Raw genomic sequence first — 24,954 nt, 5'->3', positions numbered from 1 at the left:
TGAAAACTAACAAGAAGGAATGACTTCAGCGAATGGCACATCATGACTTGCGGAAAAAATGTATTGACTCTTGAGAGACATTGAATGGGAGTCTGTGGAGTCGGAGGCTTTTTGAAACCAACCCTTAGTGGCTCTCGGTGGTATTGCACCACGATCTTTCTGTAAACCTAATCAAGCTGTTTTTGTGCCAAAATCTGACCAAATGGAGGTAAAAAATACCTTTGCTATACCTCTTTGAGTGATATTACACAGGTACTATTTCAGGAGACACTCAAATGATTCAGAGGGTAGGAACAAACATCTATATCGTTGTGGAAAGCCTGAAACCAATAGGCTGGAGGTCATGTTCAGGTGTCCTCATACCTTTGGCATGATTTGCATGCATAAATTTGAAGTTAAACAGCAAAACTGGAGGTTGCCTAAAAATACAGGAGGAACAGGAAAAACAGGAGTGTTAGTGGATATGGGTGAACGGCTGAAATAAGGAGATAGAGGCGGGGACTATTTGCACAAAGTTGCAGGCTACATATACAGTAAGTCACTTCAAAGGCCTTCTGGGAAAAATCTTTAAAATGTGGAATTTTGATAACTAGGGATGAGTTTTTAACGGTTTAATGGATGCCAGGAAGGGGACTTTAAACGTATGGCCACACCTTATCAATGTTTTCACAATTGTGTTTCTCTTCAACTACCAAGGCAAAACTGCTGCTTTTCTCTGCCCACTGTGATTCAGTGAGGATTTACTCTTTAAAGATACAGTGGGGCAAAGGGAAATGTTTAGTTCCATAATTCATCATTCTCTCCTGTCTAACAAATCAGGCCGGGTCACACTGAATAGATTTACTCTTATAATGGAATATTTCCCCATCAATTTTTAAATCATGTGGACAAATGGGAATACTAATCATTATTGAAAATATGCACGTGGCTTAATGTCGACTCTGATGTACGTGGAATTATCCTGCCACAGTTTACCCATTGTTTAATACAACCAGAATAGAAATGAGGCAGCTAGCGGGCTGACTAATGGCTCGGGATGGAATATACAGGTGAAATGTGAGGCAGCCTGGCAGAAGCCACCTACCAGGATAACACTGCTACCCTGAGCTGCCTGCAGTGGTGCAGCTTTCATTTCTGTGAGAAACAAGTGTAGACATATTCCACTGACCTTCCTGCCCTCTTATGCAAATAAAGCTTTATTAATGACTTTTTTGAGATGAAAAAAAAAATATATATATATATAGATGAACCTTGTTACACTGTATGATGCCTGGGTTGTGTAGTAGAGCCATAATCATCATGGCATAATGTATGCAGAGTGCAGGTGTCCTTGTAACATAACACACTCAGATTCCCTTCTATCGCCCTGCATGGAATTATGGGTCTATAAAATGGTACTGTAACTCATGTATTGTAACTGGTGCAAACATGCTATGAAGAATACATAATATACTGTATATTATATAGTTATACAATCAGTAGGTTCAGATTTTGTGTAGAAAAACTGCAAATGATGTTCGTATCTTAGGTTTTTAACAATAACATGCAACATTGCACAGTCAGTTAACATTAGAGCTCTTCATACTTTTCACTTTATTAACATCAAGCTAATGCACTGCTACAATACGTTATCATTCCAAGGACGTCAAATACTGCCTTTGTGTCACTGCTGTTGTCGTCAGAGAGATATGCACAAGGTATGTGTAAAGCCCCATGATGAGGTGGGTCAAAACAGTCAAATGATGAAGTACAAATGGAGTAAAACCTGCAGAGGGAGAAGGTTAGGGATGTTTGGATGGAACAAACCCAGGATTCTTACCGCTGCTTTTTTTTTTTTTTTAAGTAAGCCAAACCTTGATCTTTTTTAACCATGACCACTGGTGTCTATTGGTGTCTAAATGTAAAGCACCTTGAACTGAGGGGCTCATGCATCTTTGATAAAACATCATTATGTGACATCCTGTGAATTAAAACATGTTTACAACACACAGTTAGCTAGTTGCAGTGAGCTGTAAAGTTGTAGTTAACGCCAAACCTAACTGTGCACCACAGATCAACTCTAAACTCTGATCTATAAACTGTATCTGGCTGTGGAGGTCTGGGTCACATGACCTCATAGATGGGGACATGTGTTCCCGCTTTGAGAACTTTAAGACACGTTGTTTGAACCAATCCGGACTCAGACTTTTCATTGAAGTTCAACATGCCTGTAAACAGTGACCACACAACACTGAATATGGAACAAATTCCTTGTCTTTTGGTTGTGCCAATATGAACCTTCTGGTGGAGTGCCTGTGTGCTCGGCAGAATAAACTACATTTTAACCTTCTTTTGTTGCACTGATGTATTTGTTTTTTCACAAGAATTTGTGATTGCACCATTTTTGCCTGACATTACTGTGAACTGAAGAACTTCAAGGACTGTGACCTCCATGTTTCAGCTCTCCCACAAACTGAACAGAAGTACTTTTAGAACAAGTACCTCATTTTAAAACAAAACAGTCCTTTCCTCCCTCTTTTCAACTCCTTTTTTTTCACTGCAGTTCAAGGGAAGTATTATCTCTGATTCACGATATGAAAAAGCCTGTGGACATCCATATCTGAGCCAAATTAAAATTTTCGGAACTTTATATTTTGTATAGTTCATTCAGAAGTCCAGCTCCGGTCACTGCACCAGTTTTAAATTAGGCCAAACAAACAGCCCCGGCTCCGCAGTGTGAAGCTGGCACTTAATGACTATGCACACACAAAAAGGCACATACTGTATCTGTCCTGTGCTTTGAGACATCTTGTCATGTTCCTTTACTGCTTTAAAGTCTCACATTGTGTCCTCATTAGAGGCAGCAAAAGGTCATACGGAAGGTGGAAGCAAACTTTATCACCCACCTGGTGGGACCTCCTGCTTGGGGGCACAGATACAGTATGTTGCGGCTGGAAATCTCTATAATTCACAATTAGACTGCATTTTGATTCAGGGCACTTTGATGGAAGACAACCCAAGGAGCACTTCCTCTGTGATAAAACTTTATGACTCACACACATTGTGTCCGAACCTTCCCTTTGAATTAACGTGTAAACAAGGAAGGAACTGCACTAAAGACATGCAGGTCAAATGAACAGGAAACTCTGAACTGCCCATTGGGTATACCCCACCTCTCACCTGGTGCATGCTGGGAAAGGCTGAGTGGGTATGAAAAATAAATGGATGGATGAAGGCTGGAGTTTGTTAAGAAAAAGCTTCGCCACCCTCAAGGTACCTTAATACTACACAAAGAATGCTTGTTATTGTCGTGTATTATTTATGTTTCACAGTTCAATTAACTGAATCAACCCTGACTGAATTGTCCAGCTTAATCTGTTCTCTTAAACATTGTAGTTACTCTTTTATTTTACTCTGCATAGGCTATCACACAAACCATGGTAGCTACAGAGGCTCTCCCGAGTCTCATTTTTCGTTTTCTTTTTTTTTTTTGCATAAACTAAAGATTTTCTAGTTGAGTAACTGACGCACTCACAAAGAGAGATAAACCTACTTCCACATCTCACGGTGGGTACAGCCACAGTGCTGCTGGAGTGCACTGAAACAATGCTCTGACACTTTTTTCTCGGAAATAAAATGCTTTTAGTTTGACAGTTTGATTGATCTGCTTCCGTTTGCCCTTTTAAAGTTACTGCATTACTCTGACTCAACACTTCCCGTTTCTGTTTCAAAATAAAAGCCCTCTCGCGTTCCAGTAGACAGAAACTTTAACAAGAGTTTTATTCTGAAACATTTGCAGGAACGTGTTGTGACTAAAATTGCACAATAACACTATAGATGAGTGATCCAGAACAACTGTATGAAATAAATAATTCTATTTTTGACTTTATGAAATGAAGTGATTTAAATATACATTATTGACTGTTAACTTGCCACAATAGGAACAGTTATAATGAAACCTTAGGAACAAAGCCACAACTTAACTGACTTAACTTTGTTTTTTGAAGTAAATATAGCTTCTGAAGCAGTTATGTATTACACCTTACTACTACTGAATGTCTCCAGCAGCTTTTACAGTGGCTGGCATTGTAATGCTCATGTCTTCAAATCAACACAGTACAAAACCAGTTCTGCGGATGAGGTACTGTCTGTCTCTAACAACACACAGAGGACGCTTTGTGGTCACACAGGTATCGTGAAAGTTATGAACGATGGTAAAACAGGAAAGATATTTTCGCGAGTTCATTGCATGCTGGTTGAATCACGCTAACCCCATTATAATATTCCACTGAGACCTGTTCTGTTTGTGGCGTTACCAAGAGCCTCATTATATGATCCTTGTGCTGATGACTTCATTACCCAAATCTTCCAGCCAGAAAAATAAAAAAAATCAGATGCAAAAGCACACATTTTATTTTTGCATGAGTCATCCTGTCAACCAGTTGAACCACTTATTGTAAAATAATTTTTATGTTGTGGATGAAAAATTATCAAGGTCACGGTGTATTACAGCAGGCAAGAGCCAAACAATTAGAGTAGGCTACAAATTTCAGGAACGTTACAAATTGATATTGTGCTTGGAGCTAAAGAAAGACACAGAAGCAACGATGTTGCAGGGTTCTTGCCAGCAGCTCACTTATGCAGTAGGAAATGAACTGGCATGAATGTTGTATTTGTCTGGGCATCCAGTGTATGAGTGGGCAGCTCTCCCCACAGGGTGAGAATAGCATCAGCAACCCCACTGGCACCAGCTTTTGTTTTGGCAAAGTTTCTGTGATTACACAGGGTTGCTTTGGACACTGCATGACCCAAAAGTATAAAAATAACTTCTTTATAATTACACAGATGCTGTCTTCTCCAACTTAACATATTGTTTATTGATTATTAAAACATAGCTGAGAGATATTGTATCTTCCCAATAGGTCCTCCATAGTGGGTTTCATTGTCACTATTTTCAAATTAAACAGTTTCATAGAAATCACTTTTTCAAAGGTACATTTCTTTGTGATGGTTGTCCTCTAATCTTTAAAACTGCATAACTGATGCAGTGTCCTGGAAATGAAGGTGCCCGATGCAAAAATTATATCACCACACCACTTGGGACCATAAACTGTATAAAAAAAAGTGCAGTCAATTCAGAAGTGGATTAAAGTGCAATAGCACTGAGGGCCACTGGGGGTGGCTCCAAAGAAACCTGTGGCTTGATAAATCTGCAGTTAAACTTTGCTCATGAAATACAAAGTTAATATATTTGTGTGTGTGTGTGTGTGTGTGTGTGTGTGTGTGTGTGTGTGTGTGTGTGTGTGTGTGTGTGTGTGTGTGTGTGTGTGTGTGTGTGTGTGTGTGTGTGTGTGTGTGTGTGTGTGCGTGCATGTTGCTTAACTATTTCCATTGTCATTGAAGGTGGCCAAGAGGCGTGGCTGTGCAGGTTGGCCAGATTTCCCCAGCTCTCCCCTGGCTCTCTCTCCTCATCAGGACGCATCCCCGCCGGCGTTTGCATGCCTTTGTTTTCATTTATCTTTTGTTCTCTTTATTTACTTATCAAATACTTTTTCTCATCGCCATCATCCTATCCCTCCCATTTTTGTCAAAGCTTAAGAGCCGGGTTATGACACGTGTCATTCACTAAATTTGTCTCTTCTGATATGTTTCCTGTTGGTCCATCTGAAAATAATCCCATTGTAATGGTTATCCATGTTCCCGTTTTGCATTTACCATTACTTCACAGGTTGGTTTATTAGTTCTTAGGCAGACCATAAAACGAATACCAGATTTGGTCATTTTATTGAAGTTTATTGAAGTTTTGTAGTTGAACAGGATGAAGACAAACATACCAAGAAACTGTCGGGTTGTGTGGTTCTGTTCTGATGAATCCGATATGTGGTTTGGTGAGAACTGTGTGCTCTTCCTGTACCTGTGCCCACCCTGTCCTGTTTCCTGTGCCTTTTATATACAAAACTCACACACCCCTGTGTGTCCAATTACTGCCACCAGGTGTAAAAAAAAAATAACGTCGCAAAACATCTAACAAAATAATGCAACATGCCAACAATAACAGAATTAGCTCCTACACCCATAATTAATTAGATAATGGAGCTCAAAAAGCAGTAGGCTATATTTTGGAGTATGTCTGGTTTGATTGACAGGCCTGGGATGGAGGAAGGTTTTTGCTATTGGTGGGTGGTAGTCGTGTTCTCGGGTTACCAGTAAATCAAGACAGATTCAACGCTTGAAAAATATAGAGTTGAAAAATATTATCGCTGTGCACTTCACTGCTGTCCAATCACTTTCCAATCACTGCTGTCCAATCACAGCGTCCCGCCCCTCCTTCACTGTGATTGGACAGCAGTTACCCACCGACACTGGTCGCTGATTGGTCCGCCCTTCAGAGTGGCTGTGCTAACGCTAATACAAGCCGAGTTACCAAACGGTTATCACAGCGAAGAAAACTGAAGCTGTGAATGACAGTCGGCACAGCCAGGCTAGTTCTCTCCAGTGCTGCTGGGTGATATTTGTTTTATTTGAGAAAAATGTTATCATCTTTTGGTCAGGTCATATTTAATTGAATCGCTCATATTTATGGTTTTGGTTTGCTGAATGTTCAGCATAATGAGTATTTTTTTTTTTTTTTAATCTATTTCCTGCAGTGGTATGCAGTTAATAAAAATGGGTGAAAATGTCAGAATTTTATGAATATATTTACCGATATATTAAAGTGGTTCAACTTTTCACAGTTGTTCATAATGCATTTGCTAAATATCAAAACTCAAATTTAAAACATATAAATGAATTCATGCATTTTTAGCAGTTTAGTTGGAAACTTTAATATTGTAAAGTATGTTTATTTTTGGCTAATATGTGCAGTGTGTGTGTCTAAATGCAATTTTTTTTTTTTTTTTTAAAGAGGACAAGAATGTTTTTCTCTTAATCTTCTTGCGCAGCCAAACATGTCAGAGGAGTCTTTTTGTTTTCTAATATAGTTGTTGAAAATGGAACTTGTTGTTGTGTTGGTGGGACATGACGAACTTGAATTATTCTTACATGTAGAAGTCCTTGTCCTGTCCTCGATAAAAAAAATATATATATATAGAAATATACTTCCTTCTGACAGGCTTTAGAGACAATCAATTCATCAGGTCCAGCATAAGAGCTTTTTATATAAAAAACATGAACAAGCTTTGCTTTTCTGTGTTATTAATCAGTGTTACCTCGACAAGAGCATTTAAATGTTTCCAAATTGTTAGCATTAATTGTGATACCTTAAAGATTAAAGTTATTTTGGCTGATTAATCTTTTTTAGTCTCAGATGAATTTTTAACCTTAAAAGTAGATCTGATGAAAACTATTGGCCAACACTATTTTTACTGGTTCTTTCAACTTTTGCCAGAAAAATGCACAACTTTCTTTTAACAGTAAATGGGTCAATTGGTTGAAAGATGATTCAAATACACCAAATGTTTTATGTTTGAAGAGCTCAGACATCAGCTGCTCATTTGAATTTAATGAGGTCATTTTTGTTGTGCGGGCCGATAAATCCATTGAACACCTCTGTATGCAAATATTGTAGCAGCTGAAGATGGTCAACTGGATGACTGGCTGAATGAATGACTTTCAGACATGATATTGATGTCACCTTTAGTGAAAGAACAGTACAAATGCCAGTGATTCAGTGTGAATGAAAAGCTCAGTTATTGTCGTGCTCTCCTGCAGCCGGTTCACTCAACCCATTCAGGCACTGAACGTAGGCAGAGGCACACAGGTGCCTGTATTCTTTTAGTGGGCTAATGAACATTAATAAATCAATCTGTCTTAAATTCCAACACTGAATTTACTCCACAGGTGTGCAGAACAGTTTTCTCTTTGATTGTACTTTGTGTATGAAAATGGTCCGCTGAGTGGATTCAGAAAGGAATTAATCACCATGTGTCTGCTGGAGAAGTCGTGACACCCTGAATTATACACTGCTTTGTAATTACAAACAATACAAGTAGTGACAACTGATATGAGTTCTTCTGTGACAATGGGGCTTAAAATAAGCTCATCACACAGAGAAAAGAGAAAGTGCTCGACTGCTCGCTGTAGTATCAATGAATATGCACTAAATATGCAGTTGTGCTGATTCTAATTAAACCACATTACAGGCTCCCATGTACGCATGCTGAATATTCCACAATATAAACCCCAGGACTCCGCTAGGCTGACATAGATATAATGCTCCAGATATAATTAAACCTTTATAAGCACAGTATATTACAAGGTGTACAAATACAGGGACTGCACTGATTTATCTATAACACAAGTGAGCATGAACTTATTATTCTTTGTCATGAGAGATTTAAATACAACTATTATGTGACTATAAAATAAAAATGCAACAAATGATGCTCCCATCTTGTTGGCTGTTTATCATTTGGGCCAGACAGATCTGTGCAAACACAGCTCTTGCTATTTCCAGATCCTCTGACCAAAAGTGGCTCTCAGCTTGCACCACCAGCAGGTACGTCTGTGAGCTCGAGAGCTGGATCGTGTTCAAGTGAAAAAAGCTGATGTCTGTAGATAATAATACATTTTACATAAGTAAACCTTCCTTTACATAAGGAAGGGTTACTGAGAAATCCACATTTCAGTTAAAACCAAGAAACTCATAGGAACAAGTCATTTCATACAAATAAATGAGGTAAAAAGGTTTGACTTACCATATTTATTGACGACACAGGTCCAATGCTGTTCACAAAAATGTTGACGTCAATGACAGTTGGTTTAACTGAGGAAAAAAGAAGAGACAAAATAATTACTGATAAATACTTTGATTAAGGCACAGACGTACCTGCTTCTTTTGTAAATCAAAGAGAAGCAGAGTGAAGCTGGATTAATGAAACGTTATTGTTCAGACTCCTTTGAAGAGTGAAGCTTCCCTCTGGGAGTTAATAATGATCTCACATTAGTCTTCAACTGCTGTGATAAAACACCTCTTGTGTTCTTTTGAATGCAGCATTTATACATCCATGTATTCCCAAATGAACTCAGCAGCAGACTGCACTGTGACACACAATCGCACTTTAATGTCAGATGAAAAGATGTGACTGATAAATACCTCACCTCCGCTCCCCTTTAAAGCGTATAACAGAACCTACGGTGGGTGTGAAACTTCTCGGGAGCCAGTCCTTCATTTGTCCGTTCTGGGCTACTGTAGAAATGTGGCGGTGCAACATGGCGGTTTGTGTGGAAGACCAGCTCCCTTTTTCTAGATTTACACTCCGTTTAGTCTTTCTGCTTGTCACTACATAGTGTGCTGTAGATCAGACCGGCAGTGCAACATCCAGAATAGGCTCTCTTCACCACACCCCTTCCTGGGGGAAAAGCATCCCTCACACTATGTGGACAGCAGCAGTGAACCAGAGGAAGTTGAGACTTCTCTCCAAACTTCTGCTTTAAATTAACCAGTTTAAATAATAATGCTATGCTAAAGGGTTGCTGTGTAGTTAGATGCACCAACGATGATGAAAAAAACTCCAATCTCCAACTTTTTTTCTGTTGACATGTCCTAAAAATATCCTGATAGAAGGACTTTCTGGTGCCCGGCTATATGAAAGGAAGACAATGAGATGCTGTGGGTTTTAATGTAACTTGGTCAGTCAGGTAATTTATGAACTAATTTAACTCTGATAGATTTCTAATACTTGGGTTTTTTACAGCTATTTTACATTAAAGTCTACGGCAAAGGTTGCTTGTTTTTCCCCAAAAGGGTGCAGTGACGTCCTGCAAGCCAAAATTCTCAGACGTGCTTGCTGATCTATATAACGGACAAGTGGACAATCCGAACATGGGCACGAGGATGTCTTGGTAGCGACTAAACCTCTGTCAATATTGGCTAACTTGGCTTATGATATAAAACTAGCGAGTGGACAACTCTACTAACACAGCCAAACATTAAGCATGTGCCACAACACAAGACATAGCAAGCAAGCTAATATTACTATATCTATAATGTCCAACAGTAAGAAGGTGCATGGTGTTTGTCTAACACTCTTATTTTGCAAAGCCCTACACAACGACTAAAAGATTTACTGGAGCCCGGCTTCTTGTGCAGTCACCCTCTCTTTTTCTATGAATGACACTATTTTAGTGATACTACTGAAAATGTCATATGGATGTTAAAAGTTCAGACAATAAAAATAAGTCAGTAAAGTTAAAAAAAAAAAGCAACATCTGAAATCCGGACGATTGCAGGGAGCAGCAGGTGGGGTTAAGTCATGTAATTACAGATATGCCAAATTTGGCCAATAATTACTTCACCAGGAAGGTGCTGTGATTTCAAGAAGGAAGGTCTGACTTCCAGCTTCAATCATGGAGGAATCTCCCTGGCTTTCCCAACCTCCGCTGCTCGCAATGATTTCATGCTCAGGTGTAAAAGTGTCATTTAAATCTACAGCTTTTAAAACAGCTAAGTGACAGCGATGACACAGCATTTACGTTTGCTTAGCAAAGGACTCCTCCATCATTTCACATTACCTGTCTTTGTGTCTGAGCCAATTAAATCCACAGCCAGATTTATTCCACCTGCCAGTCTCCGCTGCAGCGTTCGACTAACATGTGCTAACAGATGGCACACTTCTGCAGCTTCCCTGCTGAGGCCACATTTCAAAAACTCTATATTCATAACTCTATAACACCTGGGGAACAAACTGAGTGGATCTACTATGAGATCAGACACATAACTTTAACGATTTGAATGTAGTATTTGACAGAATCATTCCAAACAACTTTATTAAAACCCTTTTATACCCGTTTCATGTTCATGTAACCACCACATGGGCTGCAAACACTTTAAACACACTTCTACAAGTACAACCCAGTTTCCAAAAAGTTGGGATGCTGTGTAAAATGCCATTATGCTCAAATGGAGTTAATTTGTACGAGTAGTTCATGTTGAGCAGGCAGTAGTCTAACATTCACACAATGAATTTTTAGCATGAGGAGCTCGGTGTATGTTTGTATGAGCACACAAAGATTTTGATAACGTGTTTCACTTGAAGGTGAACTGATGCTCCACTTTTCTTCACATTGTTTTTCTTCAAGGATTAGAAACCTATTTCTAAAATCATAAATGGCTCCTTTGAAGACATTCTCTCGATGACGTCATGTGCAGCTGTATAGCTATACAGAGATGACCAGCGGGAACGTGTTTCACTTGAAGGTGAACTGATGCTCCACTTTTCTTCACATTGTTTTTCTTCAAGGATTAGAAACCTATTTTAAAATCATAAATGGCTCCTTTGAAGACATTCTCTCGATGACGTCATGTGCAGCTGTATACAGAGATGACCAGCGGGAACATTTGCACTCACAAGATGCACATAAAACCAACGGAGAAAAGATCAGCAGGATTTCCACATTTAATTCTGCACTTTGGGCCTGATTTACTAAGATCTCAAATAAAGGCTACTAAATTGCGTGTTCCTTCCAAAAGTTTGCACTTTTTTTTTTTGCACCCGTTTTGCGGCTGATTTACTGAGTAATGCGTCATTAAAATCAGGTTCAAATCGCTGTTTATAAATGAGGGGTTTGCATGTTAAAGTGATTCCAGCAATGGAAAACAGAGCGACCGCAAAAGGAAAAGGAAATCTGATCCCATTGAAATTAAGAAATATAAATATAACGAGAACAAAACGCTTTATAGGAGATTATTAGCAAGAAAGTCAAAACTGTGGGAAAAACAAAAAGGCCAAAAAAAGGCTTAATATTTAAACGTCAGCAAATAAAACTGGAGGGACGGTGGATGAGATCCTCCAACAAACAGCGATCAGCAGGTCCAGATGTTTCTGTGATGAGCAGGTGACTTTTCATTCAGTGCCTCGATAGTGTTCGTGAACCTGATGAAGCTACCTGTGAATTCTGCGGGACACATTCAGGACCTGTGACAGCTCACCTGAATAACGGGACTGGGGGGGATATCCAAGCAGAGATACGCTGGAACGACCCAGAGGCAAAATGCTGAGAAGTTTTGACATTGCTGGTATTTCGTGGCTCCTCCTTGTTGATGGCTGTCAATCATCATTCAGTTCATTCAATAACTCAGAAATGTCATCGCTGGACAAACGATATGTCTGAATAATTTGTAAAACCATGTTCTCGTATTCTTTAGTTTCTCTGCGTCTCCTTCTCACCACAATAAGAGCAGCAGTCTCTCCAGATTTGTGCATCTGATTAATACGTTCCTTTCAGTCGTACTAAAATAAACACGCAATCACTTCTCCTGTTTCTACGTTCAGGTTCAGTAAATATCGTTGCGGGTGTTAAATGTACGTATTTGCAGGTTCCCTCCCAGGATTTTGCACCTTCAGGTAGAAACGCTCAATATGACATATGCATGCAGGCAAACACACAAAATGGACAACGTGTGTTAAATTGCACATTTGAAAGATGCAATCCTCACTGCACGTCATTAGTAGGTCTGCTTGGACATTTTTTGGTGGTGTGGCGTTTGCACGTGATTTTACACACGCAAATGTTTAGTAAATCAGGTCCCTTATGTAAATGCACATGCCGTTTTCATCCACATAGGTACAGTGTGTTGTACACAAAAGAGGGAAGGTGTGGTCCCTTCTCAGATACATTTTTCATGGAGTACCATAGCTATTTTGGGTACTCAAAAATGTGTGTTGCATTCAACACACAAATACGGTTGGATCAAAAGCAATTTGAACACAAGTGAACAAAACTATAAACACACAAATCACAACCTGAATAAATTGAATATTTTACATACTGATTTTTTTAAACTTCTTCAGGTGTAAACATAATGTAAGGAATTTTTAGAGAGCTATTTAAGGTATTTACATTTGTGAAGAACAGTCATGGTGTTGCAGTGCACCTGTGCAGCTGTGAAAACTTGTTGTTGTCAGAGATCGTCTGGTAGCTAAAACTAATTTAGCATTAGCATGAGTCAATCCCATAATATAAATATGTATTTTTCATGTCACAGTTAAAACCATGAAAACTTTATTATGATAAACTGGGTTTCAGCTACTAAAATTTTATTTGATCTAATGTATATTGCCCGGTGAAGCCTTGAAGTTGCACAGCTGTTGCCTCTTTTTGATTTGTTGCTTAGCAACTGTCAAGGCGACCGGATTGGTTCCTTCAGTCAGTCATGTGTGAAACCCTGAATGTCTGAATTAGTGTTTTTCAGACTGTCAGATTGTTGTTGGAGTTACAAAACAGAAATGCTCAGCCATCGCATTGACTGATTATTTCACTCTCGATATTTCTTCTACCATCTATAAAAACACACAACACACACACAAGATGTTAATACGTTAACACGGAGAAAAACTTGACTTTTACTGAAGGATGTCTTAATATTTTGCATTCATGATAGCCACAAGTGCATGCTGAAGAACTTGGTTTTAAAGACCTCTGATTGACTACCCGAACCGTAACCAATTCTCACTCCTCTCGTCAAAATCTAGAATCAGTTATCTGTTCCAGATCAGGCATTGACAGTCATCATTAATCACAATGAGGTAGCCAGTGAGAGCTACTAATGTCTGCTTGCGACAGACAGACAGGTGCCATTTCAGCCTCCACAAATGAAAAAAAAACTAGAAACCTTGTCTTTTGTAATCATAGAACCACTGTGGAACCAAATGAAAATTCATGTGGTCTGCCACTGCTGGAGTTATGAACACTGTAAACCATGCTCCGACAGAAATAGACCGTAAGGTGTGGGCAATAAAAGAATAAAAGAATAGGTATTTCACTTGATAATTATCTCCCTTTGAAAATTTGAACCTTTGGCAATCAAGATGCAGTAACATTACCTCATTCATACGGTACTAATTGTGTAGCAGCTTGTAATTCTGCACCTGCCTACAGTGCCACTTAACAACAGTTAGACTCTGACCAGTCACTCAGTAAATGGCGACAGCTCATTACCTTTAAGGGAAATAGAAAACATGAATTAGAAATGAATTAGCAGCGGTGTGTGCAGCCACCGGTGAAACATTAAGAATGGTCATACTAAATATACTGTATTCTTCAGAGGTGCTTTCTCCTCAGATACCAATACAATAACAGTGTGATGATGGGCAGGCGGTTTTAAATAACACAAATATAACGGAGGATGAAGTCTCTCAGAGGAGAGTATAATGTGCTCTGCAATGGTGAATGAGCACTTGGAGACTATTTCTAAAATCATCCAGTGAGGTGGGAGAGGGGAAGCTGTAACCTGGTGCAAGATTTATTTGTCATTAAGGTGGGCAGAGGATGATGAACAGGTCCACGGAGACATTAGCTAATCTCTCTCCAGGTTTGCACCGGAGCCTGGCCCTGTCTGATGAATGGATGTAAATGAGCTGCTCGTGAAGAGCGGAGACAAGCTGCAGCCTCGTCTCTCTGTTTGACACACTGACTGGGATATTTATGGCAGACAGCATCATGTGGCCATGGCTGGATATTTGCCTTTTCATGGTAAAATAGAATTAGAAATGTCTTTGTCAGACCACATTAGACTGTCATCCTGGGTTTGAAGAAAAATACAGGAAAGGAATGCATTGAAAGGGACAAGTCATGGAGTTTGAATCTATCCTATAAATCCATGTTACTTCTCACCTCTCTCTAGATTTTTCTACTTTTGTCTGTGATCTGTATAAACTGAAAAAGCAGCATTGCAGATAAAGTTTGATTGTCTGCTCCTTCACCAACTTTCCCAGGTTACAAAGGACTGAAATATTGAATGAGTTGATGAAACGTCCTCCGATGTGAGGAGTCAAACTGATCAATTCTTTTGACCTCTGCTGCTCATGTATGCTGTTATTCTGCGTACATTTGGCTCTTCCCACCCCATCCTTTCCTGGATGGGTCCTAAGTAAAGAAGATAATCCATCTTTGATTTTCAATAATTCCTTATTACCACTCGCAAAAAGGTGTAGAGCAGTGAGTGGGTGTCGCCCACACTGCATATCAGTGCTGGCTGGCCAGTGCTGGAATAAAGAGGATTAACGTGATTACCGACTAGGGTTACAAGACATGGTTTAATAAATGTCACAATATTAATGAGAATTGGCTGCATTTCTGATAGATTTATATATAAATACAAAAATGCATTTTAAAATAAACAGAATGTAAATTTTTTTTATTTTATTTTAGGTTTAATATGATAATATAGAATTTTGACTGACTGCTCAGATTTGACAATATACCTTCAAAGTCTAATTATATATGTTTATCTAAGTATGTCAACATTTACTATCTCAAAATTTTGCCTTACAATCTATTTACTTATACCATTTTCCCATTTCTTTTTTTTTCCTGACAGAAATTGGCTTACACATGAATTAAATACAAATTAATTGCATCATAACAAATAGTTTCTTTATTTCCATCGACTGCCCTTAACCTAAAGAAAAGTAGAGTTGTATCATTGCCTTCTTGTTTCTTGTCTATCCTCACAGCTGGAGTAACTGCTGCTGCACATTTTTGTCTACTCATTAATCACATAAGCTAGCAGGAACTCCCGATGACATAACTACATGCGGGAGAGTCGCAGCCTGGTCCTGGTTGGTGTCTACATCCTCTGAGTCACAGCATAATGACTGATGGCAGAAATACTTCTCTCACTGTCCGGGCTCATTACTAGAGGAATTGCCAAGGGCTCTGAAATATTCAAAAAGCAGAACAGATCACCCCCCTCAGGCTAACTGTAACACGGCCGATCATCTGTCACCTCGTGAGTAGACACCAAAGCTAGTTTAAGGAGGGCTCTTTAATAATGGTGTTGGAAAATGACTGCAATATGACTGCAGCGAAGTCTGAGTTAAATCTAGGATTCACATTGGAGTGTATTCATCACCTTTCAGCTGTTTATTCTAGCAAGTCTGAAGACAGAAATCTGTTATATTCTATAAATAAAATAGTTTGTCCCTGACTGTCATAATTAAATACATTTTGATAAAATGCAAATGCCAAATAAAATGTGATATATTACATCTTAATCATTTCCTTGATAACCAAGACATCACATTAATGATCAATTAAGTTTAAAGTTATTGGAAAATACTGTAAATACTGTGAAGCTCTTTATATGTGGCCAAATGTTTCACCCTATAAATAATGTATTGAGTGTCAAAGTTTATTCTTGATCTTGCAAAGAGTAGTTTGAAAAAAGTATCTTAACCCAAACCAGCCCAATTCTGTCACCAACCAACTGATAGAACATGAAACTTACTTCAATCAAATGCCAAAAACAATATTAACACTAACCAGTAAATACCAAACTAGATTGTGACAGACTGAGCTGCTCGTTTCTGACATTTCAAGAACAAAACTAAGATGGTTTTCTTCTTTTACTATTGTGACACACAGCTCTAAATAATTATAGAGAAGTGAACGTTCAATGTCCAAACCAGATCAATCAATCACTGTCATTTGCTGAGCAGAGTCCAACAGATCCTGACAGTAGCCAACTTAGTTACCAAAGTAACAGTCAAAACAAACATCTCAGTCACTTTTCTGCGTGAAAAAGGTCGTATTTGAACCAGCCCATTCCTTTTGTTGTTTTCTTTCTTTTCTTTTATGTCATTTGAAAGCCTGTTGTGTTACTGTGGTGGTGTCAGCTTTAAATTGTGTCTTGACATCATTCACAAAGGAGTAAAAAAAAGAACACAAAGAAAGGTGGTAATTATAAAGGGATTTTCTCTAAGTCCCTCAGAGTGCTGCATATGTGCCCATGTGTAGCTCCCCTTTCCTGGTGTTAGAGTCTGTTCGCTGTTCTTCTCATAATTATGTCAGACATGTATTAAGTTTGTGGTTAACGCTAACGCAACATTCATCTCTACTGTTTCACATTTAAAGGGAAAACATAACCGTGTGGATTTTATTGAGGGGACGTCACAGAAAACATCATTTATGTGACAGATGTTAAGATATAAATGATGGAGATTGTTTCAACATTTTGTTGTCAATTTGAGCTTTTTCATACAGTATAACTTTTTTTTTTTTTTTTTACAGGTTGCACTACTCCAACTGTTAAAAACCACTTGGGGATGGTTGGATGGAACAAACACAGGACTTTTAGTCAGGAGATTGGTGTTCGAGTTTGTGTGAAAGCAAAGATCAATGTGGATTTCTTTTAATTATTTACATTGCGCAACGTCTTAATTTACATAATGTAGTTTAAGTAACTTACGTGATGTACATAACGTTACGTACGTAAGATTTACTTATTTAAACGCAAAGCATTAGCTTTTCCTGATCACATAGTTTTTAGTGCCTAAAAATCAGAAGTACCGTAATTTTCCCACCAGTGGGGCAAAACAGGACTCTGACACAGCGTCCTCTGGTGGACAGACAGGTGTGTTAGACACTTTGGAACAAGTGAAAAAGACCAATAAAGACAGTAAAGTGACTCAATAGTATCAGTTACACAGCAATGGACTGTATATCTAACGTTTGCTGACGTTAGATAGCATTAGCCACCAGATGCTCCTGGTCAGACCAGACCAAGTACAGCTGTAGATACAAAACCCCTGAGTTTAATTGATTAAGAGTGTGTTTATTGCTTAAGAATTTAACTTTTCTTTATAAGTCACACTTCAAGATGCAACACTACGTGGAAAAAAAAAACCTCAAGCTAAACTGAAAGACACCTCAAATACCACCACAGACAGACATGAGAAAACTAGGACACCATTTAAACCTTTTCAGTTCAGTGTGGACCCTCTCTCAACATCCCCACCACAAGCATCACTTTAAATTCAAGCCATGCAATGCTTGGAAATGCCCCTTGTTGTTTAACCATGGGTTTAAAAAGTCACATTCATTAATGCCAAGAGGACAAGGTCAATTGACTTTAGCGCACCATCTGCCATCAAAGGGCCCGTATCACAACAAATGGCTTTCTAATTTACTTATCTGTGGTCTGTGGTCAGGGGCTAATTGCCCATATCCCATTTAACATTGCGTTTTTAAAATCATCCATACAAGTTCATTTAGTCTGCTTTGGCCAGGCAACCAGCGAGGAATACTGATTTCTGATACACTATAGAATAATAATTTTCCATGTCAATGACTTTGTATGTGTTTGTGTGCGTGTGTGTGTGGGTGGTGGAGGCACATCAAGAAAAATACCAGAAAAACAGAAGACCTAGCAGTCCCTAAAGTAGCTTAGTGAAAAGGTCACTGTGTTTTTATTAAGCTGACACACAGTTGCTACATCCTGTGGCTGACAGCTAAACACTGGAGCAGACATCATCCATAAAATGTGAATGTCCCACTCTGTTCATGACTTTTACTTGTTTACTGGATCACGACATTCATCACTCCTTCCTATTTCTGCCAAACAAATTCATTTCCATCGCATACGGTAGGAATGATGAAACACTGTGCAAATATAAGCACATTAAGCAGCTGCTAATATATGTTTTCTAGTATGTTTAAATTTAAAAATAACTCATTGTAAAGTTGTAAGTGGACACTGCAAATGCATTGCAGCTTCAACGTTTGTCATTTTGAAAATGGTTGGTATCACAAACTGGATGGACACTACTTCTACCACTTCTCCTGGCTAGAGAACTTAAATCATAAAATGACAATATTTTGGACTATATTGGTCTATGACAAACCTTTCAAGAGATTTTCCAAGAGCTCTATTAAATAAAAAATAATTTTTGGGGAGAGGAAAAATCTTTATTCTTGTCTTATTGGGAAAGTTTTGCTGAACTACAAATAATCTTAGAACATTGAAGCCATTCCATCGTAAAGGCAAGCAAAACATGAAATAAGACATTTAGACTACAATCAACCCAGAATTCAACACTCACTGCAGAAGGCTTTCTTACACTGTTAAAAAGAAATGTGTAATGTTATGAAAATGTTTTTGTCCAGTCCTCAATCGCAAGCCTAATTTGGCGAAAGCAGTGTTGTACTGTATATTGAAGCCAATATGGTTATTATAATTGAACTGAAGAACTGAATATTGAACATGAACACGTGGTCCTGACTTTACCGTTTTAGGTTTCACCTCATAGTGTCATTTTTAGTAGAAGCAAGCAGTTATGTCAGTGAAACACTGAAAACACATGGCCTGATACTTGCCTTGCACTAAAAGAGGGAGACAAAGAGCCACATATTACACTCGAGGTGGTGGAGACCAAAAAGGAGGCAACATTTTGTAAGTAAACGCAAACATTTTCCTGTCTCTGCTAGATGTGTTCGTAGCTGCTGTTTGGTAGCCAGTTGGCCATATGAATTAAAAAAAATGATAACGAATCAGTGTTTAAGGCACTTCCCAGTGTTGTGTTGGCCGAAATCCGTTATTGCAGGTTTAACGTCCTTGAAAAAAATTGAAACATCTACAATCCAATGACAACAGGCCCTCGGTGTACTGGTGAAGTCCATGTGACATGATTGAAAGACCCTTAAACATGTACCAAATTTATTTTCTCTAATGCATTATTCTATATATATATAGCCAATACAATAAAGAATAAAGTCCACAAGATGGAACCACTAAATTTCCATTTCATGAATGATCCTTTAAAAAGAAACATCGCAAGTTGGTGTCATTCGACTCTAAAGCATAACTGATATTTCAGGTAATGTAAAGGTCTTCAGTGAACCAGATGTTGCTGGAAAATCTGACTGCTCACTCTGACTTATGATTGTATGTCCTACCAGAGAGGATTTACAGTCGTGAGTGAGGCGGCGCCTGAAATTGGACAAAAAGGCTGAGTGGACGCTCAAGAAACACCAGATGTGTGACGCCAGATGAGGAGAGTGAGAAGTGAGGGTTATTTATGAGACTCAAAGTGACACTTGTGTCGTGAGAGTGGGATCAGCTCTCACAGGGCCTCAGCGATGTGTGAGGTCATCCACACCTGCCCCTCAGTGACATCCTGTGTACCAGTCAAAGCTGTTCTTTTCTGTCCCCACTCTGTCGGGTCAAAACACAGCGGCTTACATGACTTGGTATCCATAGTAACAGATATACCCACTCAAGATTCAAGTTATATAGATGCTTAAGTTTGCTAAATCAAGATGGATAGAAGAATCAGGATATAGCGATAGTGTTGCAGCTGTTTCCTAGCCAACTTTGTTGGTGACTGACAATCAGTCACTTTATTTAGCCCCTTTTCCACTGCTGGTACTGACTCCGCTAGACTCTACTCACTTTTTCTGGTTTTCCACTGGACAAAAGTTGTGGCTGGTACCTGGTGCTATTTTTGGTATCATCTTCATTGAGGTCTAAAGCGAACTGAGCCGATCCTGAAAGGTGACGTGAAAGCAATGCAGACCACCTATTGGTCAGGAAGAATCACTACAATCACTGCATCACTGTGTGCGAGACACGGAGCATCCTGTTAACAGTTGTTAACTCGCCAAACTATACTGGCCACAATTTTTCTCTTTCACTGGACTACTCGAACAGCAACTGGCCAAACCATGCCGTTGTTAATTGTGTGGGTGCAGATGCTCCTCTGTTTGTTTTCCAGTGAAAGGATCCAGTAAGTGTGTGTCGCTATAGTAACAATGCAATATTGAAGGGTATCAGCTGCAACAGAAATAAAAACATCCAGAGAAGAACCTGATACCAGGAGCAAGTACAGTCGAGTAAAGTAGATCCGGTACCAGCAGTGGAAAAGCATCTTTTGAAAACTATTTCAAACAGATATTTTATACATCTTGCCTATTTGCTCTGATGCTTGTATACAGTATTTACAGCGACTGTCTGCGACCCAATTTGCGAAACCAAGGCAATGAGCTGAAAGAAGCTAAAACTCTTAACAGCATAGTTTGGTGAAATCATCTGTAGTTTTCATGGTTGTTTGATCTTCTGTTGTGTAAATATTCACGACAGCAGCTTTAAAGGTACGACGCGATCAAGTCTACTGGTCTCTTGAGAAAAACAAGCACACCAGCCTCAGTCAGATCGCTGTTGGTTAGAGTCCGTTAGCCAGACAAAATGAAAACCATGACTACAAATACAAAGAAGCTCCAACAGCAAAGAAGGAATCGTGATCACGAGCCGAAGCTGAGGTAACAGCCATGACTGAGGCAGTGCGCACTGTGTAAAACAACAGGCTGTTGAAGTGCTACGTGTCAGCTGGATGCCTCCTGCTAAAGCGTGTGCTGTTACAATTTCGTTTCTCAGATGGATGAAAACTGACCTCCATCTCTACTGGGGTGACTGTGGCCCGTGAACAATTCATGCTTGTAATTTCTACCAAGATAAAAGCTGCATTTTGCTTGAAAGTAATACCTCACAAACAAAAAGTCGCAGAAGTATTTTGTCTGAAACCCCTGTTTGTTATGCATAGATTGTAACACCATCCTGCCACCAGAGGCCTCTTTTCAAATCCTAAAACTCCAGAAGCACAGCCTTGTTGAAAGAAGTGATTGGGAGCATCAGCTCATCAGACCTGACAAACACATTCACTGTATACAAGGATTAAATGAGTCAGTGAATTAAATAACTCCTAATGTCTCTTTCATCCACTCCAAGTTTCGACCTTCAAACGTAATTTATATTCATGAGGACATACTGATGAGTTACATCTTGACCCTTTGTTACACTGTAGATCAGCAGGTGAGAGACAGCCAGATGAAAAGTGTACAAATTTTCACTTTACTTGAAGAAAATCTTAAACACACTAAAAATATAACGCCTACGTATTAAATCTTAGATGCATATGTTGGTAAAAACGGACTCAAAACAATTAATCATTTGACACATAAAAGTATGATTATTTATTTAGTATATTTTTTTTATTGAACAATTATACTATGATCCCAATGATGTGGGTTGTGTGAGTATTTTCATATTAAAATCTCCCTCCTTAAACAGATATCTTATCGTAGTAGTTAAGAAGTACCTTATTTTAGAGGATTAGAGTATAATTAGCTTGCTTGATAAATTGAACATAGGTTTATCTTTTATGAACCTACTCATTGGTTGGTAGATAGTTTGAGTACAATCTATCATGATTCTGCCTTTTGGTTATTCCTGTTGTATTTTGTAGTCACTCAACCCGTGTCTTGGTTTGCTTTACTTCCTGTCCTTGTGTTTTCTCACTTGTCTGCCCTGGCCCGATTAATTTCATCTGTCCTTCATTGTCCTCCTCTCTCCACTGTATTTAGTCTGTGTGTTCCCCTGTCTCAGTGTCAGGTTGTTCTTTTCTGCTGCCATGTTTGTGGATCCTCGAGTCGAGCTTGCTGTCCATGTTCAGCCCCATCGTTGTGTTTCAATATTTGTGTCTTGCGTGCCAACTTTTGTTTTCTAAATTTTGTTTTTGGGATTCACCCCAGTTTAGACTTGCTTTACTTGTGTTATATTTCAACTTTAGTTTAATAAAGCTTTTTTTTGTATTTACCTGGAGCCTTCTGGTTGTCGTGAATTTGGTTCCTTTTATTGTTTTGAAAAATCGTAACGCAACAAGGCAGAAAAAAGGTGACCACAACATCAGAAGAGCCACACGTCAAGCTTTGTACATGGAGAGATGAAAAACAAACATCACATATCCAGAATTTGCTAAATAGAGAATGCAAGACTCCAATCAGCAAAAGTCCTGTCAGAAGAAGACTGTCCTTTAGTGGTCTCAGAGGACGAGAATCTAAACCACTTTTCAGGTGGGGAAACGAGGCCAAACGCTTGGGGTGGGTGAATGCCAGTGTTTCACAGTGCATGATGCAAAATAGTCCTATTTACTGGGCAATCTAAATTAGAGTTTTTTGTCAGTAACAGATGGGTTGATGTGTGAGACATAAAGACGAGGGAATCATACCCAAGTGTATCAAACCTACAGAATGGTGGGAATATTCAGTCTGCACTGACTCCACCCACCCTGACCAAGGAGAAGCAGCGCTCCTTCAGAGACATGCTCCACCCTCTGGTTTGTATCTTTGTGGAGGATTCACACTGCAGCAGGATAATGAGCCCAAACCCACCTCACAGCTTTGAAGAACAACTGAAGACCAAAGAGAGCTGACTGTTGACTTTCCTCCACGGTCACATGACCTCAACAACACTCAATATTTCTGGGAGACCTGAAGACTGAGAAGGTCAAACAGTCCTGACATCACAAAGACGATTTCAGAGTATTGTCCAATCATGCAGGGATAACATCAGCTTTTGGAACTCTCATTAAAGCAAATACTCAGATGCTGAAATTCACTGACATTGTTACACATTCACATTTTCACTTAAATTGTTAAGCAGATATTTTCATTTGCAATTAAACACTTTGCATTAAATTTAAAACAATTGCAAAAATAAAAGTGGTTTCAGACACTTGGCCCACTGTAAATGTGCCATGCAAAACATTCTTGTGTTTTTGGTGTTTTCTTACAGTATCAGTTTTACTTCAGAGCTTTCTTGTACAGTGTTTTCAATTTGCTGTAATTGCAAAAATATGCTGCTCACAGATGGAATCACCTTCCTGATGATCTCAGATGTGCCTACACTTGCAAGTCCAAACTAAAAACTCTGCTTTTCTCCTTTGCCTTCGGTTGATTGGTGCATTTACTGCACTCCCATGTCCTTTGATTCATTTGGGGTTCCTTAACCTTTCAGGTCAAAATCTGATGGTGTCCAATTGGATTTAATTTCCATGCATCTTATTTCATTTACCACATTTTTTTAAATCCCAGTTTGATTTCATTTTGGCTTCACTTGCTTTTATTTTGGAATGTCGTTATAATGTGTTTCTTTGTAAAGTACTTCTTCAATCTATAAAGGAATCTGAATGCTTTATGAACACTGGAATAAACTATTCTAATGTTGTGCAAGTCGTGGTTTACATTGTATCATAAAATGAGCCTTTTCAGGAAGTGTGACCCATTTAATTATTCGATATTAGATTGAAGGACACCACTAATCTGCACATTATTCAGATTATAATAGGCTACCATCTGAATCTGCAGCTATCTCACAGCTCCGTTAGAAAAGATTAGTTGAACTCCGTGTACATACATGAGAAAGCTGATTTACATTTACAGTCTGCGAAAACAGTTCAGAAGTGACCCTCACCTCCAATATCCGGTCGCAGTTTCTTATCATATTCTTTCAGTAAATTATTGAGTATTTCCGTGGCGTCGGTTTCCTGGGATTTGGGAGCCAGCATCTGGTTCACAGTGACATCCTCGTAGTCCTCTTCGTACTCCATTGTTAGAGAGCTGAAGGTAAAAACGAAAGAAGGTGATTGGAAACAGCAGGAGCCCCGACGGTGCATTAAAACACGCGGCGCGGTCTGCAGAGTGCATACATGTAAGCACCGTGTCAGTGTCCCAGAGGGTCCCTCACATCAACTTCGACCCACGCAGGCATAAAGTTTTCTTAATCACCACAGTGAGCATTTAGAGCGTCGCCAAAACGCAGCATTTTCTTTTACTTTATGAAGGTTTCAACTAAAGTGCGCCACTTACCAGGTGTGAAGGACTGACAGAAGTAAGACATGAGCCAGTAATTTGGATGACATGTTTCACGCGGGAGGACAACAAGTAGAGATGTGTCAGCGGACGGTGCTTATCGGTGTCTGGACGCGACGGTCACAGCTGCGCAGAGAAGAGAGCAACGCTACGGCGCTTCTTAGTTTGTAATCCAGTAGGAATCTCTCTCATTGTTAAAACCAGGCGGGGGTTTTTTTTTTGTTTTTTTTTTTAAAGATGCTTCCCTGCTTGGTTTTAAATACGAAGTAGCCGCTTGTCACACGTAAAGGGCAGTTTGCAGTTCCTCGGTTGCGGACACGGCTGTTCTTTTACGCAGGTGCGCACACTCTGTATGCGTCCTCTGAAGGCGCCTAATTCATCAAAAACTCCTCTGTGGCCAAGTCTGTGGCCAAGTCTGCGTCAGACTAGTTTGCAGTTCTCATTAAAGCTGCTATACCTGCACAAGACACTTTTTTTTTCTCTAATTCCTCCCAATTTATTATTTGTAGGCTGGTTAGTGCCAAATAAAAACCAAGCGCACCTGTTAAGATT

The 24,954-nt window shown here is 39.2% G+C and overlaps 1 protein-coding gene across 1 annotated transcript in view; it reads right to left on the bottom strand.

Moving 5' to 3' along the window:
* LOC138624128 (gamma-aminobutyric acid receptor subunit gamma-3) overlaps positions 1-24,680 on the bottom strand; it is a 53,417-nt gene extending 28,737 nt beyond the window's left edge. The window contains exons 1-3 of the mRNA XM_069704075.1: positions 24,400-24,680; positions 24,005-24,150; positions 8,676-8,743 (exon numbers count right to left, since the gene is read on the bottom strand). Of these exons, the coding sequence (XP_069560176.1) occupies positions 8,676-8,743; positions 24,005-24,150; positions 24,400-24,452 (267 nt within the window). The 5' untranslated portion in view covers positions 24,453-24,680. The remainder of the gene's footprint in view (positions 1-8,675; positions 8,744-24,004; positions 24,151-24,399) is intronic.
* Positions 24,681-24,954: the final 274 nt, after the last annotated feature.

This window comes from Brachyistius frenatus, unplaced genomic scaffold (genome assembly GCF_029030835.1).
Source record: "Brachyistius frenatus isolate BFR_SWC_R1_liver_20210118 unplaced genomic scaffold, ASM2903083v1 Contig_49, whole genome shotgun sequence".
Taxonomy (NCBI): domain Eukaryota; kingdom Metazoa; phylum Chordata; class Actinopteri; family Embiotocidae; genus Brachyistius; species Brachyistius frenatus.
The sequence above is the reverse complement of the archived record's forward strand: the minus strand, read 5'-3'. Positions and strand labels throughout refer to the sequence as shown.